Raw genomic sequence first — 18,403 nt, 5'->3', positions numbered from 1 at the left:
ATTAGTATTTTTCACATATTTCTTTCTATAGGAAAATTACATTTCACTCGCTTACTGTTGACAAGCACCCTTTTAATCTGCCAATTGAAATAAAAGCATAATCATCTTTTTAGGATTTTCATGTCTCTAATATTATTAGGAAGCGAAAACACACGTGTACAGATTCACCTGTATTTCTTGGGTGCCTGATATGCCACTAAACATAAAGTTTCACTATCTGTATATGCTAAAATGTACACAATTTGCCTAACTAACGACAACAAAAATGGCATAAAATTCATTCCATCTGATGGGAAATTAGAAAATTTCTGTTGGCCAATCATGAATCCAGTTGAACATTCTACTGTGCTTATATCACCTGCCCCATAACTAATGACATCATCAATGTCTGCGGTGTTCCAAAAAAGAATCTGTCCATCCCATCCGACTGAGATTAAAAAATCACCACTTGGGTCAAATCTGACTGCAGAAACAAACGACAAATGACCTGAAATTTAAATAAATTCAGTAAGTTTAGATAAATGATAGGATAACAATGCAACAATAGAAGTTAATAGCATACATTTTTTGTATCAATATAAAAATAAAGAAAGAATTATGAAAATCTGACTTGTAGTTTTCGAAATATAGGGTCCAAAACACAGCCGATAATAATCGTTTTTAGGCAAAGTAAATAAATTGCGCCCTCAGTAGGCAATTGTATGAACTTTAAAAATTACGGTTTTTATTAATATAATTTGTATATCAACATTGTAAAATTCAATGAAATATGATATACATGTTTATTAAATAAAAAGTGTTTATTTAACCTCATTCAAAGAATTTCAATACATTATTTTCTTGACATGTGTTAGACATGCAGTCCGATCCTCAGAGACAATGGCACACGTGATAAAATTATTCCGCAGTCTGTTAATTTGCGTCAACCAATCAAAGGACGAGAATCCAAAATCGTTCAACGCCAATAAGGTTGATGTTTATATGCCACAACTCTACAGATCACACATAGACCGATGTAATGCGAATAATGTATTTTAATAACAGTCAATAACTCAATACAACAACATGGAAATCAAAGCAATGACGAACGAACAACTCCAGCCCATGAGGGCGCACTGGCGTGACTACTTTTCTTTCTTCTTCTTTCTTAATCAGTTTTAATCTAAAACAATTTCCTTTAAAGCAATACATGAGAAAAGCAAAACATATGGTAACCGGCATCACAAAATCAAAGCAAAAAATAAAATCATGTTATTCTGAGTGAAACTTGTTAAAAAATAAAATATCGAGCAAGATCGTAAAACCACTAGTCCATAATAAATTCAGCAAATCGGTTTGGTAGGTGGTGAGAGCGTTGAGGTCTTGAACAAGACTGAGAAGTTGGTTCATCGCGAATCTGGTTGTAGGGCGGATCATTATCATGAACATCTTCAAGGACGGTGTTTGTGGCACCGTCGACAAGCGGAGAAGATATCTCAACAGGAATGACAGGCTGAACTGGGGCAACCACGGTAGGTCCAAATGTATTATCCTCATTGTCCGATCCCTCACTCTGGTACTTTCGTGAGGTAAGTGTACTAGGAGCAAGTATAGAGCTAGGAACTTTAAAGCATTCAGATCGCTTAACACGGTACAATGTGTTTCGTAACTGGGTTCCACTGAACTTGCAAACGCAACACCATGTACCATCAACAGATACGACAAGGTATCTCTTACGAGCGTTAGACTTGTTAAGATCTGCATACAGGTATACGAGATCACCCACCTCCACAAGAGTTGCAGGAGCAAGTTCACGAGTGGGAGCTTTTGAAATTCGACTGTATTTGTGATTAGAGGTGCGTGATGAGTGCTGTTCGCGGATAAGCTCGAGGTCAGAGAGTGGGATCTGTTCGTGGGAAAACTGATCACGCTGGGTCCACATCTCACGAGCGGATAAACCACGGGAGCGGATAAACCACGGGAGCGAATGCGTGAGTTGAGTTGTGCGGTTGCACGAGCAAGTGCAATAGGCGAGATAAAACCAGCGTCAGGATCCAAACAAAGTAGCTCATCTTCCAGTTCTTGAATAGCCTTCTCGGCAACAGGATTTTTATTAACATTTTTAAGTCGGCCTATTTCAATACAGATGCGTTCCTGCTTGAGTAATGAGTCATTAACAAGTGCTTGGAATCCGGGTGCCCCGTCGGCACGGATAATGGCGTGGGGACCATCAAGGGGACGGAGCTCAACGCACATTCGGATAAGAGCGTCACGAAGTGAGTTACGCTGTTCGTTGTCAAGAAAACAAGCGACTGTGAATGACGTTACCGCTTCTCTCACAATCAGAATGAATTGACGATTGCGCTTCATGACATCTGCAGCGAATGTAACACCCACAGTTTCCGGTGGGTCGCCAGTAGACTGATCGATAGAGGCCTTAGGAATTCGGCGAAGGGTGGCGCATTGGTGGCAAGATGAGGTGGTGACTTCGATCGATTTATCCATGTCGAGGGCATAAAAATATCGATGTGCCATTTGTTTGAGTTGGTGACAAGTCGGGTGGTCTAATCGGATGTGTAAGGCAGTAAGCAGGCCATGCAAAAACGGGCGTGGAACAATAATTCTTTCTCGTGGAGGAGCAAGTGGCTCATGAACGAGAGACACGAGAAGGTTGTCTTTGCTAAGTGATGCGACAGCGAGGTGGCGTTTGACATCTCTCTTATCGGTAACCTTTTTAGAAGGACGCGTACCTTGGATTAAGTGGGCGTGTACCCTACGTAAATCAGGGCATTCCGATTGTAGTGAAAGCCATGCGGACCTACTTGTGAAGGGCAACTTGGATTGACCTGTGATGAAATCGTGTGAAGCGATTCTGAGTACAACTGATTCCTCAGAGCGCTGAACAAAGGAACATACCTGGCAATTGGCATCAATGCATTCAGGAGCATTGCGGCTTGCGAAGTCTGAGGGAACATTCGCGGAACCAGCTAGGTATCGAACGGAAACCTGGTATCGGCTAGCGGAGGACAGGAAAGTTGATACTCTGGGGCTCACGGAAAATTCACCCCGGCAAAGCTTTTCAAAAGCCTGCACGCACGGTTTACTGTCAGTTAAAACACAAGCTCGTTTAGTAGATTGAACAACATATGGACTAAAATGCTTAACTGCGACAGCGATTGCCAGGGCTTCGATCTCACACGGGAGCCACGTAAGCTGTCGAGCTCTAAGTTTGGCACTAAAGAATCCGGAGATCCGCAGACTATCGTCACGTCTAATGTATAGTGTTGCCCCAATTCCGTGTCTTTTTACTGAACCATCAGTGACTATCCAAAGCTGGTCATCTGGATGGGGTAACGTGATTGTTTGGCTGGTTGTGAGCAACTTTTGAGCAGTCTGAAAATCTTCACAAAGGGCATCACACCACGTGATTTTGTCTTGGGACTGTCGGCCAGCCACAGCATCGTCTAAAGGTGTGAGGATGGAAGCGCAGTTGGGGATAACCCGTGCGAGCACTTTATACGCCCCAATGAACGATCGGAGGCCCTTTACAGTCTTAGGGGGAGAACACGTAGCGAGCGTCGAAATACGATGTGGATTGGCTCTTAACGTGCCAAGGGACCATGTCCACCCGAGTATAGTGGTAGTTTTTGGGCAGATAAATGTTTTACTTGCTGAGAGACTGAGGCCGCATCTATAAAGTTCGGACAGCAGTCGGCGCCAGTTGCAAAGTAACTCATCTAGGGTGTCTCCTCCGCAGTAGAGATCGTCTGCAATCTTGGCAATGACGCCTTCAGAGAGGAGCTCTCCTAAGACGCGGCAGGTTAGTTCCTCCAGCGCTGTTTCAGATCCCGGCATTCCCATAGCAGACCTGGCGTATACACGGATTCCTCTGAAGGGCGTGGCCACTCCGCAGTACTTCATCGATTCGCGTGAAAGCGGTATCTGATAAAATGCCTTAGTGAGGTCTGTAGAGATAATGTACTTCCACCTAGCGATATGACGAAGTACAGAGTTTACGTCGGGCATTAGTGAAGGCTGAGGTTTCGCGTATCGACCGACATCCGCAAAGGCGGTTACAAGGCGGAATCCTCCGCTGTCTTTCTTTACTAAGAATGATGGGTTTAAATATTCTACTTGAATACCCGCATCTTCAGGTCGCACAAAAACACATCTTCTCTAAGTCGTCGAACTTCTCTTGAAGCTCAACAAGTTTGTCTCGCGAATACTGTGGAAGTCTGCCTTTTCGCTGTGGTGGCTGTACAGGGCCCATATTAACGACGGCTTGGAAGGGACCGGCTGCGCCATTATAGCATTTGATATGCGGATCAAAAACAACATCGAACTCTTCGTTAAGAGATTTAAATCTTTGTCGGATTGTAGGGGGAATGATACGATCAGGGTCAAGGTGAATTTGCAATGAATGTAGTGTCGATTGTGTTGGGCGTGGTAATGAACTGGTTTTCACAGGAGGTTTACAAGTGTGGTCATTGGTATTACAATCGTCCGGGACAAAGACAGAAGTGTTCGTTTCGTTTGAGGACCTGAGGTAATGATGTGTTATTTTCAATGCGAATTTTTCCGTCAATGCTGTGAATAGTACCATACTCTGGCCAGGTAGGAGGTCGATGAGTATAGCTGCGAGGTTCAAGGTCGAGCTCATTATCATGAGTCGAAACACCTTCTGGGATTTGTAACTCTATGAAGTCACCGGGCCACAGAGTAGTTAAGCTGCTAGGAGCGCGTAATACTTGAGCGCGACGAATGGCAGGGGTCTTAGTAGTGTTCTTAGAACCGTACGTATAAGAAGAAGTGTTCCCTATGACTACTTGACGTTTCGCTGGACGAATGGCGATGTCATTGTTTTCCATAAAGGGTGTGCCTGCCAGAATATCCACATCGAGTCGTTCGACTACGAGGCCGTCAAAGAGAAGTTCAATATGGTCGCGGGAAAATGTAATTGTTGTCTCGCCGACAACCTTTAATGGAGATGAGCCATCTGCTTGGTGGGCTGATTGAGATGATTCTCTAACTTCGGCCGATAGGGCTGTCGCTGCGGCAAGGGAGATCATATTACCGGTGGCACCACTGTCGATAGTAATACGTGCCGTGTGGTGATTGTGGAAAACGTCGAGATAGGGCGACTGTCTGATCTGCACGCGTAGTGCAGCCTGTTCTGTCTGGTTATCTGCTAAACTGGCGTCATCGCTAACGTCAGTCTCCTCGATACCTTCAATGATTCCGATGACCTGTCTAGCCCTGACCATGTACTTCCGGTCCTGTTCAGGTAAGTGAATGCATCCACTGAGAAAGTGGGAGTCATGCTTTCGACCAGCCTGTTTGCAAAGAGGACAAGACTTTAGCTGTCGACGAATATGACTAGTAGTATTACGAGACGTGCGAGAAGCGCGTTGATAGTTGACCGTGGGAGGTGTTGCGAAAGTACGCATTGCACGCAATTCATCGAGAAGGGAATCCATCGCTTGCGAAATTTCGGGCTTTATTGTCGCCAGGGTACGATCTCGCAGATAATGGTATGGATGGGCCTAGGCTAGGCCTAAGTTCAACAACTAATAACTCACTGGTTTTAAGCGGAAGGTCCGAATATCTTGGGCTGCCACCACGCCAATAAGGTTGATGTTTATATGCCACAACTCTACAGATCACACATAGACCGATGTAATGCGAATAATGTATTTTAATAACAGTCAATAACTCAATACAACAACATGGAAATCAAAGCAATGACGAACGAACAACTCCAGCCCATGAGGGCGCACTGGCGCAACCGCGAGTCCTCATAGACTCTCTTTTCCCAGACTTTTTTTGGGTCCAGCAGCTTGAAGTCGAGTTTACAAAATATTAAAACTGTCAGCCTTAGATTAATTAATAGCTTTCAAGTTGATACAGTTTCTTATTGATTATATCCTCTGGTGTTTTAGCTGGCTAAAGCCGCGGCGCGAAAAGCATTAGGAAAGTAATTGAAAATGTTCATGCTATTAGAAAATTAAAAGATTCCGGTTCAATAAAAAGAATTATTATATTACTTCGGCTATATTCGCCCCACCTTGGAATATGCTGCCCTTATGGTCTGGTGGGCTTACTGTTAAAGGAGTATAATTCTATTATTAAAAATTGTAAAAAAATGATATGTAGGTCTCCTCTTTTAGAAATCCTTGAGGAAAAACAACATCTGAAGACCCTTTCTCAATGTAGGACCATAATGTATAAGTAAACAAAAGTTTTCAGCAAAAGAAAGGAAATGTGGACTTTGTGGACCTATCGCAAATACTGAATGATTTAAACATAATGAAAATTGGTCTATATAAAATATATATATTTATTTGTAAATTGTGATTAATAACTTTATTTTTTAAAATATATAATGTTTCATCAGTGTTTTTCTACTGTGTATGTGACTACTATTCTTATCTGATTTTATAAAAATATGACATCTTTTTGCATTTGATTATATCATCATTTTTGTAATTTGTATGAATAAAAAGACACCAATATACAACAACAAATCTATTGTTTTCAATTATTAGGGAGGTTTCGCAACCTTACGAATACGATAACAAAACGGATACGTCACACATTTCTGAAACTTTTGAGCTGATCCCCATTTCATATTTGTAAAACGTTTTCGTGTTGACGAATATCATCAGTCATATTCGTAACTACAAAACGAGTATAGTTTTTGATCTATTTTGCACATTTTGCATTTGAATCAGGAATTATTCATGATTATAATATAATTATAGATTTATTTAAAGTAATTTACTAAAATGCCAGGTCAATTTTGATAAATAGCAGTTTTTAAAGTCCTCACTGGCTTTGATGTTACGCTAGGCCTAGGCAGCCAAGCACTAAGCAGCACGTACCTGCGCTTCGTTCAAATTTACCGCAGTCATATTTTGGACGGCGGCCTCAATATATCGTTGCCATGCGGAACAGATTTTTACTGGCTTACAAAAAACGAATACGTGTCCATGACATATCCGTTTTCGTTATCGTATTCATAAGATTGCGAAAACTCCCTAGTATTCCCTTGCATTGTGGTTGGTTTATAGTACAGTATTCACCTAAAGACCCCTGCTGGCCGAGTGGTTTCTGTCGATGATAGCATGAATCAAGGTAGGTTTATAAGATATACAGTATTTGTATTCTGATTGAATGCAAGTGTGACACAAATACAGCTTCCATAAAACATGCAGAGCAAAAGCAAGTTATGTGATATTTTGCTTGATGTCTTATAAACTGTACTATCCTCTTTTTTCTATAAAAACTATAGTTTTCAGACAAAATGCTAATATAATAATTCTCAAAAATAAAGGTTTTTGAGAAATTGGTACGACATTGAAAAAAAAAATTCTTAGATATTGTATAACCTAATTATATATTCAAAATGGCCACCAAAAGCATGAAAATACTATTTATTTTCTATATATTGTCCACAGAATTCTATGTAACAACTTTGTGCTACCCCTTATCATAGCACAAAACATAGTTACCTAAAACTGTGCTTAGATTGTTTTTTATAGACTTCTGTAATTGCTTATGACTTTTAACCCCTTATATCTTATATAGGTAATTCCGCTCTCCTATCAACAGAATAATAATGTAAGTTAATTCTTTAGGCACTTACCTTTTAACTTGCAGCACTTGCTAAAGACATCCAATTCAAATCGACGTTTTTTCCCAACTGGTGATAATAAAATAATTGTATTGCAAATTAGTATTTTTGTATGTCTGTGCACAGTAAAAAGAAGAAGCAATGCCAGGAATTCGGTCCAAGACGGCCTCAAGTCAAGGCGGCCTTACGTCAACTCGGCCTCTAATAAAGTATGGAACGCAAAAATTGCAAACAAAGCAAATTGATAAAAAAAAATAATAATAACTAGCAGTAATCTGTAAATTATTAAATAAAAACAAATTGTATCACGAATAAAATTCTGAACTACTGTATTTACGGCCATTGATTTGTTATACACTATCCCTTCACTTAAAAATATATGTAGGCTAAAAAATTAGAAAGAAAGAAGAAATAGTGGATATGGAACCTTAGACTTTACTTTTGACTATTCAGACTTTACGAAAATAAAAGACGCTAAGAAAAATTGTGCTGTGCGAATTAGATGATGCGTGCAAACACATAACAAAAGTATAAAATGCCAAACTATATTATTTTGGGTGTTTTTCGTGGTGTATTAATTATTTGATACATAGATAAAATAAAAAAGTGGACAAAAATGAAATGAAAAACACATTTCTGCAGCCATTGATTTTGTTATACTTGTTTTATCCTTAAAATTCAGGAAAGTGACATAGTCTATCATGTGCGGCCCATCAATAAACATCAGTGTGTAAAATGTGAGCACATTCAGTGGTTTTGGAGGAGATACGTAAAATACTCGAAAAATTTAGTAGCATTATATAGATATTTAATAATATTAAATATGTTTTCAAATTTTTTACACAGGAATAACTTGTCTAAGAAGAAGATTAATAAATAATATTTAGATGAATGACAATAGGCCAGGCCGCATTTATTTTTTTCCTATTACATTAAGGCAGAAACTGTGCATATATTACGAATATTCATGATGCATGCCTGAGCTTATGACATCATACTTGCAACACACTGTCTGATGCATGTTTGCAGTGCAGATCGGAGTTTCTCTTTTTCTCTCGATGTTGTTAAAGATACAATTTTTGATGTTTTGTAAAAATAATGCATATATATAACTTTAAACATTTCTTGTCTTAAATGTGCATTCCATTAAGTTTAATTATGATAAAAAGAGAAAAACAATGCACTACCTAAGTAGCTCTAGTCAAAAGTTCTCTCGTAGACATTTCTAGGCCAGCTTAGTTTGGCTTAGATTTGTAGGCCTAGCTGGTAAAGAGCGGATAGCGTATAAACATCGTACAATAGCTATAGGCCTAGCCTGATGTTGTCGCATTGCTGAATTAATTGTTTTTCCTTTTTTGGCAGAATCCGTTAATATGCAGGCCTAGCTATGATATAATTAAACCTGTATTATCACAATTAATTCTAAGATTATGTGTGAGTTTTAATTAATTCATTTAATATGTATATTGTTGGATGTCAACAAAATAAACATTTCAGAAACATAAGCAATATGCCGGGTGTCACGAAACCTAAGACCACGAAAGCTAAGACCCCCTAAGACCTAAGATCACGAAAGCTAAGACCCAAGACCTAAGATTACAAATTCTAAGATATACTACAGCTTAAAAACAATACTTGTTTATCCATACATAATTTTAAACACAGTAGGTTTCATTTATTACCATAAATATAATTTAATACTACCGCAAAACATAGATAAACTCACATTATTTTCGTCCGTTGAGTAAATGTATATTTTTTCTTTACAACAAACAAACTTGACAGGTTGTTTGTTGGTATATATTTACTCCAATGTGTTGGTTCAGAGGATGTTTTTCTTACGCACCTGCCTTTCTTGTATTTTGACTCCAAATTTGTTGACTAACTTTATCCTGAATACCACACTTTAAAATTAGGACTTATAAGTACTTTCAGAAGGAGAAACACATAATAACAAATAAATAAATAAATCCTTTAAATTGATGATTTTACAGACGTGTTTCTTTGTATACTGTAATGTAACTCCTCGAGCTCCCCATGCTCAATGTTTTTGTTTCTATGGAGCGCCAAAAGAGCAACAATAATAGTACAAGTATAAAAACAGAAAGAAAACGAAACAAAAAAACTTATCATAATTTTTAAGTTAAAATTTATTTGCCAGTATTTATTTCTTCGTACTTGCATGATTATACTATTATCATTACAATTTTAATTTTACATTGTTCCATCCACACTGTAGATGGACTCCACAGAGTTTTCAGCCCTCTATATAATTTTTGCTCTTTTGACGTTCCATAGAAACAAAAACATTGAACATGGGGTAGGCCTACTTCTAGTGTGCTGTAGGCAAGTCATTTTGTGTGCGAGAAAAACGTCTGTAAAATCATCAATTTAAAAATGTATTTGTTACTTTTTATGTGATTTTTTTTCATGAAAGTGCCAATTCTAAGGTGTGGTATTCAGAATAAATGTTGGGAGTTAAAATACAAGGCAGGTGCGAAAGATAAATATTTGTAATCTTAGGTCTTGGGTCTTAGCTTTCGTGATCTTAGGTCTTAGCTTTCGTGGTCTTAGGTTTCGTGACACCCGCAATATGCCTATATTATATTATAACGTTTATGTCATTTTAGTGTCAAATTCTTCAATTTTTCTTTTACACTCAATTTTTAATACTATATGTACGTAGATGCGGCTACATGATAGGTGAGTTTTTGCAACCCTAGCAGCGCGACGAGAGATCATTTTCGATTACCAGGTGAAAACTATTTCCAGGTTTTCCGTCACATCTTCATGTATGGATTCAGACCCTCTATAGTTTCTGCCTTAAGCTAATAGGACAAAACTAATGTGGCCAGGCCTAGGCCTAATATTAACACTTAACAACAAAAGTAAAAGAATAATTTCACAAAATGCTAGATTCATTTGGTGGCACAATTAAACAAAAGTAACAATCAGACAATATTATTCCATAACAAAAATGTCTGTATTATAAAAAGTAGAATATAATAGTATACAAATAATATTAATGTTTATGAGTTGGATGGTGATAATATTTCAATGACTGCTCTTTTTTTACCGAGGTGGAGTTTAAAATAGAGCGGTCAATTCTAACGACTGTTAGGCCTGGTGGCTAGGTCATTAATAAAGACAGTGCTTCAACGTTAGATGTGGAGTAGAACAGTTATAGACAGAGTTTTCGAATGCGATCAGTCATTAGATGTAACAAATTGCAAGAATATAATCAGGTGTGTTATAATGTGATATATTCAAGAGAAGTAAACGAAGAGGTCGGAAGATACCATCAGTACTTGATAGAGTTGTACAACAAAGTCAACTTACTGGATGCAACTTCATTGGAGCCTGCTTCAACCGAAATTTATAATTTCCAGCAATGTTTTAACTGTATATATGAACTGTTTTATAAGTTGTTTTGTGACTGTGCAATTTGGTAATAGTCACTCTCATACTGTACATTTAAAAGTAACACATCCAAATGCCAACTTCAAGTCAATGGCTACCAGATGTCTCTGTGAGACGGTTATTTGAACCAGTACCAGTACTTACGATAATGCATGATTGTTCTCCTGTCTCTTTTGCGGTCAGTCAACGTCTCCATGTAGAACACAGTAATGTTATCATCCTCACCAGCAGCTATTACAATACTGTAATGAAATCAAGAATCACACCTATTTTAAAGTAGTAGTTCTACTATTGCTAAATATAACATGTCAAATATTTTCATCTATCATCTATGAATAGCAATCTAGTACATGTAAAAAATACCTTAATTGATAACATACAAAGCAACGACTTTTCTATTTGTAATATTGTTTTTATTAATGCATACCGTCAAAATCTTTTAAAAATATGTAAATTTGTGGATTATGTCAATCAATGGTATTTGAGATAGTGTTGAGTTTGCCATTTTTTCACAATAGTTTAGGACCTGCATGCATTTAAATTAGGAGAGAATATCTCAACTGTTATACGATAATTTGACCCCAACGAACATTAGGAATGTGTGCCAAATTTGCTATCCGGGGCGAACATGCCCAAATCCAGGTCAAAAGTTAGAAATGTGTGGTTCTTATATATCGACAACCACTTGTCGTACAGATTTTCTTTTGGTGTCAATTGTTCAGAATATACATATTTATATTCGGTCTAACACAACTTTTAGCCAAAAAAAAATGCTTTTACTGACCTTTGACCCAAAAATTAAATTATTCTTTAAAATGTCAATGGACAAACTGTATGGTATCAAATGAAAGCATATACAATATACTACCGACTGCTACCCAAATTGTATTGAAAATTTTTAATTAGGAATCAAATTTTTTGGAAAATGTGCATAATTTGATTACTTTTATACAAAAAATGAATATTTGGTAGCGTAATTGTGTTTATTTATATAATATTAAATAATTTAAGTGTTTGGAAGAACTATTTAGTATCAAATAAAAGCCCATACAATATTCTATCTATTGCTATCAAACTTGTATAAAAAATCTGATGCTAATTTTGTGAAAAATGTGCATATTTTATTGATTTTTTTACAAAAATTAGTATACTAGATAGTGTAAATTTCATTTGGTTTATTTATGTTATTAAATAATTCAAATGTTTGGAAGACATATTTGGTATCAAAGGAAAGCATATAAAATATGCTTTCCATAACTACCCAACTTTTATTGAAAATTATGTGATGCTAATTTTTGAAAAATGTGCATATTTTATTAATTTTAGACAAAAATGAGTATAAATTTATTTTGGTTTAAATAATTGTAGCATTGTAATGAAATATTTGATATAAAAATAAAATCCCATACAACACACTATCGATTGTTACCCAACTTGTATTGAAAATCTTTAATTATGATGATAACTTCTTGAAAATATTCATTTTTTGACAAAAATGTAAGTAAGTAGTATAAATTTATTTTGGTTTATTTATATTACCGTATATAATTCTAGAATTTTGATGAAAGTTTTTAAAATATTTTTCCAAAAAATTATTCATTTTCAATACATATTTGATATTATGTATGAACTAGGTAGCATGTTTTATAGGGTTTCATTTGATACCAACTAGTTAATTAAAACAATATAATTAAATTTATAATAAACCAAAATATATTTACACTGAAACTGTAATTTTCTAAATTAACTTTATAATTTTAACTTTACAATTCAATTGGATAGCATATTTGATTGGCTTTCATTTGATATGTCACATAGTTCATTAAAGCTAAACAAATATTGATTTATTATACAAAATAAACCAAAATAAATTTACACTTGCACTTACGTACAGCATACAGTACTCATTTTTGTCAAAAATTAATAAAATATGCATATTTTTTTTTAATTTCATAATTAGTTTTCAATACAAGTTGGGTAGCAATTGATAGAATATTTTATGGCCTTTTATTTGATACCAGATAGATCTTCCAAACATTTTAATTATTTAATCATTATAAATAAACCAAAATAATTTTTTTTTTTTCATGCAGTCTACGATCCGGGTCAGATTAGTTATAGGATAATTTGATCTAGACTACCCTCAGCCTAGATATAAAAAAAAATACAACATAATTAATATCTAAAAGTAATAAAACAGTAAAAATTGTTTTAAAATGCTTGGTAAATTTACCAAGATCTTCCAAACACTTGAATTATTTAATATATATTTTATGTCATTTGAATATTTAATATTTTATGTGTTGTAACGTACTGTATGTATGTTTTATCGAGGGCCCTGAATGATCAGTTCTATTAGGAACTGGATAGACTACCCTCAGTAAAGATGGTAATAAATAAAATAAAATAAAATACTGTATTATAAATAAAGCAAAATAAATTTAAACTATTTAATATACTCATTTTTGTAAAAAAAAAAATAGAATATGCACATTTTTCATAATCATAAAAAACATAATTACAGATTTTTAATACAAGTTGGGTTGCAATAGATAGAGTATTTTATGGGCTTTTATTTGATACCAAATAGATCCTGTAAACACTAAAATTATTTAATATTATATTGTCGAGATATAAACACCACACATTTTTAACATTTGACCCCGATTTCAGGCATGTTTGCCCCGGATAGCGAATTTGGATTTTACGCATAAAATGACCGATGATGTCATCATTTTTAGTAATTTATTACATTAAAATAGTGTTATTTTCTTACATTTAGGGCCCAATTTAACAACAAACCACAAAGCCAAGGCTGTGAGACAAGCCACACACGTGCATTCCCCCTACAGCAGCGACTATTTTCATTGATGGAAAATACAAGCAAAAAAAACACACATTTTTTCTTTATAACATTAAATTTAAACATTGCACAGCCTCCATGTACTTTTGTAGTTAGGCCTCACAACTAGGCCTGGCCTAGAATAATCTAGGCTAAGCTAGTGACCACTGCGCAAGTAAAGTAGGTAAACATGACAGCCTTTTTAGCTACGATCTAAGTATTTGGGGTCAATTTAAGGTCAACCTGGATTTTACGAATCTTATATTTTACGTACACCTTTTGGTCCTGTACCGTAATTAAAACGAAGGTTCTACTGTATTTAATTTGTTAAAACCCGGCATTTTGATTTTCTTTTGCTATGTATCGTGTGAATTTTAAATCAAATGTTAAATTTATTGTTTTACTATGTTTTCTCCTAAAAGGGAGGTGAATAAATTTGAATTGAATTTACATTATAGAATTTTCGACTACTACTAGTTTGACAAAAAAAAGTGTGATGTGCTCAAATATGGTAGTAATATGACATCATCATGCCAATATATCAAAACATCATTTTTTTTGTCACATAAAGTTTGCCAAGTGTAGACAGAGTTTTAATTTTGGCAATGTCATTACATCTGCTCAGGCTTATGCCTATTGCTTTCTCCTGTCAAGAAATTTACCAAAAAACATCATTATCAATACCATTATCATCTATATATAAATTTACGTAAGGGCAAAATTCGGTAAATCGCGCCTTACTTCTAGAATTTTCACTCGATGGTATGTAAAGTTGGTTCGTACTTTCGGTACTGATTTTAACCGCCTGATGTAACCCTGTTTACTAATTAAATTGAGTTAGATAATTAGTTATTGACGATTAAAACGAATTTAGGTTCAACGATTTGCCCCAAATAGGGGTGTTTTCCGATCGTGGTATACACTGTCTAATGGATGTCCATCTTGAAAAATACCCGCCAAAAAAATGCGAGGAGGCTTCGCATTTTTCTATCTCCTCCTACGATAATTGTTTTTAATAGCTGAAAACCGGTTGAACGGCTAGAGTACACCATCATAATGTTGAAGACAGGCCGATTTTCTTTAAAAAATACTATTTTGATAGATTTAATATACGATTATACAAATGTATTGATTTGCGATGAATGGAACATCCCAATCTCTCAGTCTGCCAGAGTTTGGTTTAACACAAGTACTGTAGGTAAATTTATGAGCCCTTGGTTTAACACATACGGTAGGTAAATATATGGGCCCTTTGAGAATAAACTTGCAATACTTTGACAATACTGTAAATACCTATTAACTATTTTTCATTTGAATCGAACATTTCTTACTGTGAATGTTCCTACTGTTAGATGTAATATAAAAATATAAACTTTATTACTGAGACTGTGGATAGGCTCTACTGTTAGATATACAAATAAACTTTATACTGACAGTTCCTTCTCAACGTTTGTATTAATTAATAATTACCAAAAATATAAACGTCGTAGTGGTGTATCGTGACATGTACTTTAATATTTCAATCGATTATGACAGTGACAGTTTTAACAAAGTATTAAATCGCAAATGTTTTAGGCCTACTGTATTTAGAGGTATATTATTTATAGGCCTACAAAACATGAACAAAATATTTCGTTACTCAGTGGATAAAGAATATATTTAAAAATTGTTCCTCTTTGTACCTATCCGCTTTCCCATCCCTCAACCCTAATGTTACATAGCGAGGAGGCTTCGCATTTTCCTATCTCCTCCTACGATAATTGTTTTTAATAGCTGAAAACCGGTTGAACAGCTAGAGTACACCATCATAATGTTGAAGACAGGCCGATTTTCTTTAAAAAATACTATTTTGATAGATTGCTAGAGTACACCATCATAATGTTGAAGACAGGCCGATTTTCTTTAAAAAATACTATTTTGATAGATTTAATATACGATTATACAAATGTATTGATTTGCGATGAATGGAACATCCCAATCTCTCAGTCTGCCAGAGTTTGGTTTAACACAAGTACTGTAGGTAAATTTATGAGCCCTTGGTTTAACACATACGGTAGGTAAATATATGGGCCCTTTGAGAATAAACTTGCAATAGGTTCGGAAAATGTTAAAAACCAATTTCTATTATTTGAATCGGTAAACAGTTTCCATTTATTATACATTGATAATGAAACATGAAATATTCCTATTTATGTCCCTCGAGGTTCATTACAATTTATATTTAGTAGTCCCACGGACTTCATCTTAGCCACTCCCCCGAGTGCTAAGGCCAAATTTATGATACCCTACTTTCTATGTAAGTTTAGTTACAGTTAGTTCTTGACGATAATACAACGAATTTAGGTATTACACCCTTCGGCCGCGAAAACGTTTCTGTACAAATATGATACCGATTGGCTTTATTTCATTCAACAGCGACCATAATCTCGCCAATTACAGGATAGATAAACTATTTTATTATTGATGTGCTTATAAATTAAGACTCGTGTAAACAGCTTGATTACATCATTTTACAGACAAACGAAACTTTTTTAAACCTACTGTTTCAATAACTGAGTATAATACTGTATACGTTTTCATAAGTAAGTGCATATACATTTTCGTGTTTTCATTGACGAGATTGTAATAGTAACTTCAGTAACTATTACAGTACTTATTTATTATACGACACAAGACAATTGTATCTGACAGGTACGTACATTATTCTAAAAAATAAGTCTAGATAGATCCCTTAGGCGTCATAAATCACAGGCCAACAAATCAGTACTCATGACAGAAATTCGACCCAGTTTGGTTCACACAAATGTTTACAGGAATTTCAACACCACAACCGATGATTTGCCCTAAATATTTAGGTAGACTACAGTTTAATTTTTCACTGAATAGGAGCTTGAATTTCCGATTTCCATTTCGCAGAATGTCTAGGTCTATTTATTTAGTTTGGTTCTTATAATATATAAATACAATCAACTTTATTACTGCGGTTCCATCACCACCACCACGTGCCGCCCAATTCCCGTACATACATTTCCATTTCTCCCTAATTTCTTTAATCCACATAAATTAATTGTCCTTTATGGAATCCAGTATTGGTTTTGTTGTCTCTATTTCTGAATACCCCAATTAGGGGGACACTTCCGTTTTTGTTTAGTGTCCCAAAAAAGTCCCCGTCCGTGGATTCTACTGTATTCGAGAACCATCTGTGAGCACCCCTAGATGGTACGCGAGCGAAGCGAGCGTGCCATCTAGTTATAGTAATTTGCATTATAACACATCTTTGTTGCTTTAATATACTTGGGTTAATTGGTTATCCGCTCTTGGCCGACCAGGATCTTAGACAGATGTGCCTGTTGCATTTCTGCGGATAACCCGAACACGTCAAAGTGACGAGTTCAAATCTACAGTTATCTATAATAGATTAAAAATGATTTTGACAATATTTTGTAAATGTTTAACTAAATCACACACAGATTGATGCTCGTATGATGTCATTTCAAGTGGAAATTGTCTAATTTTTTGTTTAATTACTAGAAAAAGCTGGAAAAATATAAATCAAGTGAAAAATAATGTTTTTTATACTCCGAGGGCGCCATACGCGTAAAAAAGTTTCTGCGCATGAGAATTTTTGAAATGCACAAAATAAATGCCATGATTTGCGTAGAAAGTTGAAATTAATTTTGTGCAATTTTGAATGCATATGTGCGCGTAACTTTGTGTGTAAATTTTAAATTTACAGAAAGTTCACCAAGTGTCAATACAAAATGATGTTTGGTTTTTAATCTATGATCAATCATTGAAATTCATGAGCAAGTCATGTTGCGCAACTCTGATGTTTTAAAAAAACGTAAATGTCGATATATTGACAAAGTTACGAAATGTTATGTTAACACGTTTTAAAGAAACGCGACGCAAAAAATAGGGTGGAAAGAAAGAAGAATAATAGAGAACTAGATTTGAACTCGTCACTTTGACAAGTTCAGGTTATCCGCGCAAACGCAACATGCATACGTTAAACTATATGAACATCGACAATTATTATGCCATTCTATGATTAATTAAATATGTTTACAGTGTTTGAATACACTGTATGTGTTATATACAGTGTAGCATAAATGAAATTACGAGACCCATCTTTTAAATCCAATTATTTACACGATGACGTCATCAAATTGACAAAATTTGCTCTATATTATGAAATAAACTTTTGTAAAGTTTCATTAAAAATGAATTATCGTTCAGAATTAACATTCTTCGTCATCTTTACTGCTCACTTATCCTGCCTTATCTTAACTATTGAAATATTGTCTGGTGCAACTCTTATCCTTCCAATATTAACAAACTTCAAACTCTTCAAAAAAAAGGCCATCATAGTTATATCTGGCACCCCACCCCTGTCTTATTCATCTCATCTTTTCTTCTCAAAGTCTTTGATATCAATCTAACACAACAAGGCTCTTTCATCTTTTCTTCTATTAATTCTAAGCTTTCCAAATATATTTGCTCCATGTTCACTCCTAATTCTTCAATTC

General features: G+C 35.3%; 1 protein-coding gene across 2 annotated transcripts in view; it reads right to left on the bottom strand.

Moving 5' to 3' along the window:
• Positions 1–18,403, bottom strand: part of LOC140051896 (uncharacterized) — a 119,628-nt gene that overhangs the window by 17,175 nt on the left and 84,050 nt on the right. Inside the window, exons 15-17 of one of the 2 annotated variants that reach the window (XM_072097242.1) lie at positions 11,177–11,274; positions 7,625–7,681; positions 165–487 (exon numbers count right to left, since the gene is read on the bottom strand). In XM_072097242.1, the coding sequence (XP_071953343.1) occupies positions 165–487; positions 7,625–7,681; positions 11,177–11,274 (478 nt within the window). Of the gene's footprint in view, positions 1–164; positions 488–7,624; positions 7,682–11,176; positions 11,275–18,403 lie in introns of those variants that run through there. The other variant, XM_072097241.1, reaches the window with a different exon arrangement.

This window comes from Antedon mediterranea, chromosome 6 (genome assembly GCF_964355755.1).
Source record: "Antedon mediterranea chromosome 6, ecAntMedi1.1, whole genome shotgun sequence".
Classification (NCBI taxonomy): domain Eukaryota; kingdom Metazoa; phylum Echinodermata; class Crinoidea; order Comatulida; family Antedonidae; genus Antedon; species Antedon mediterranea.
This window is presented reverse-complemented; position numbering and strand designations above follow the sequence as displayed.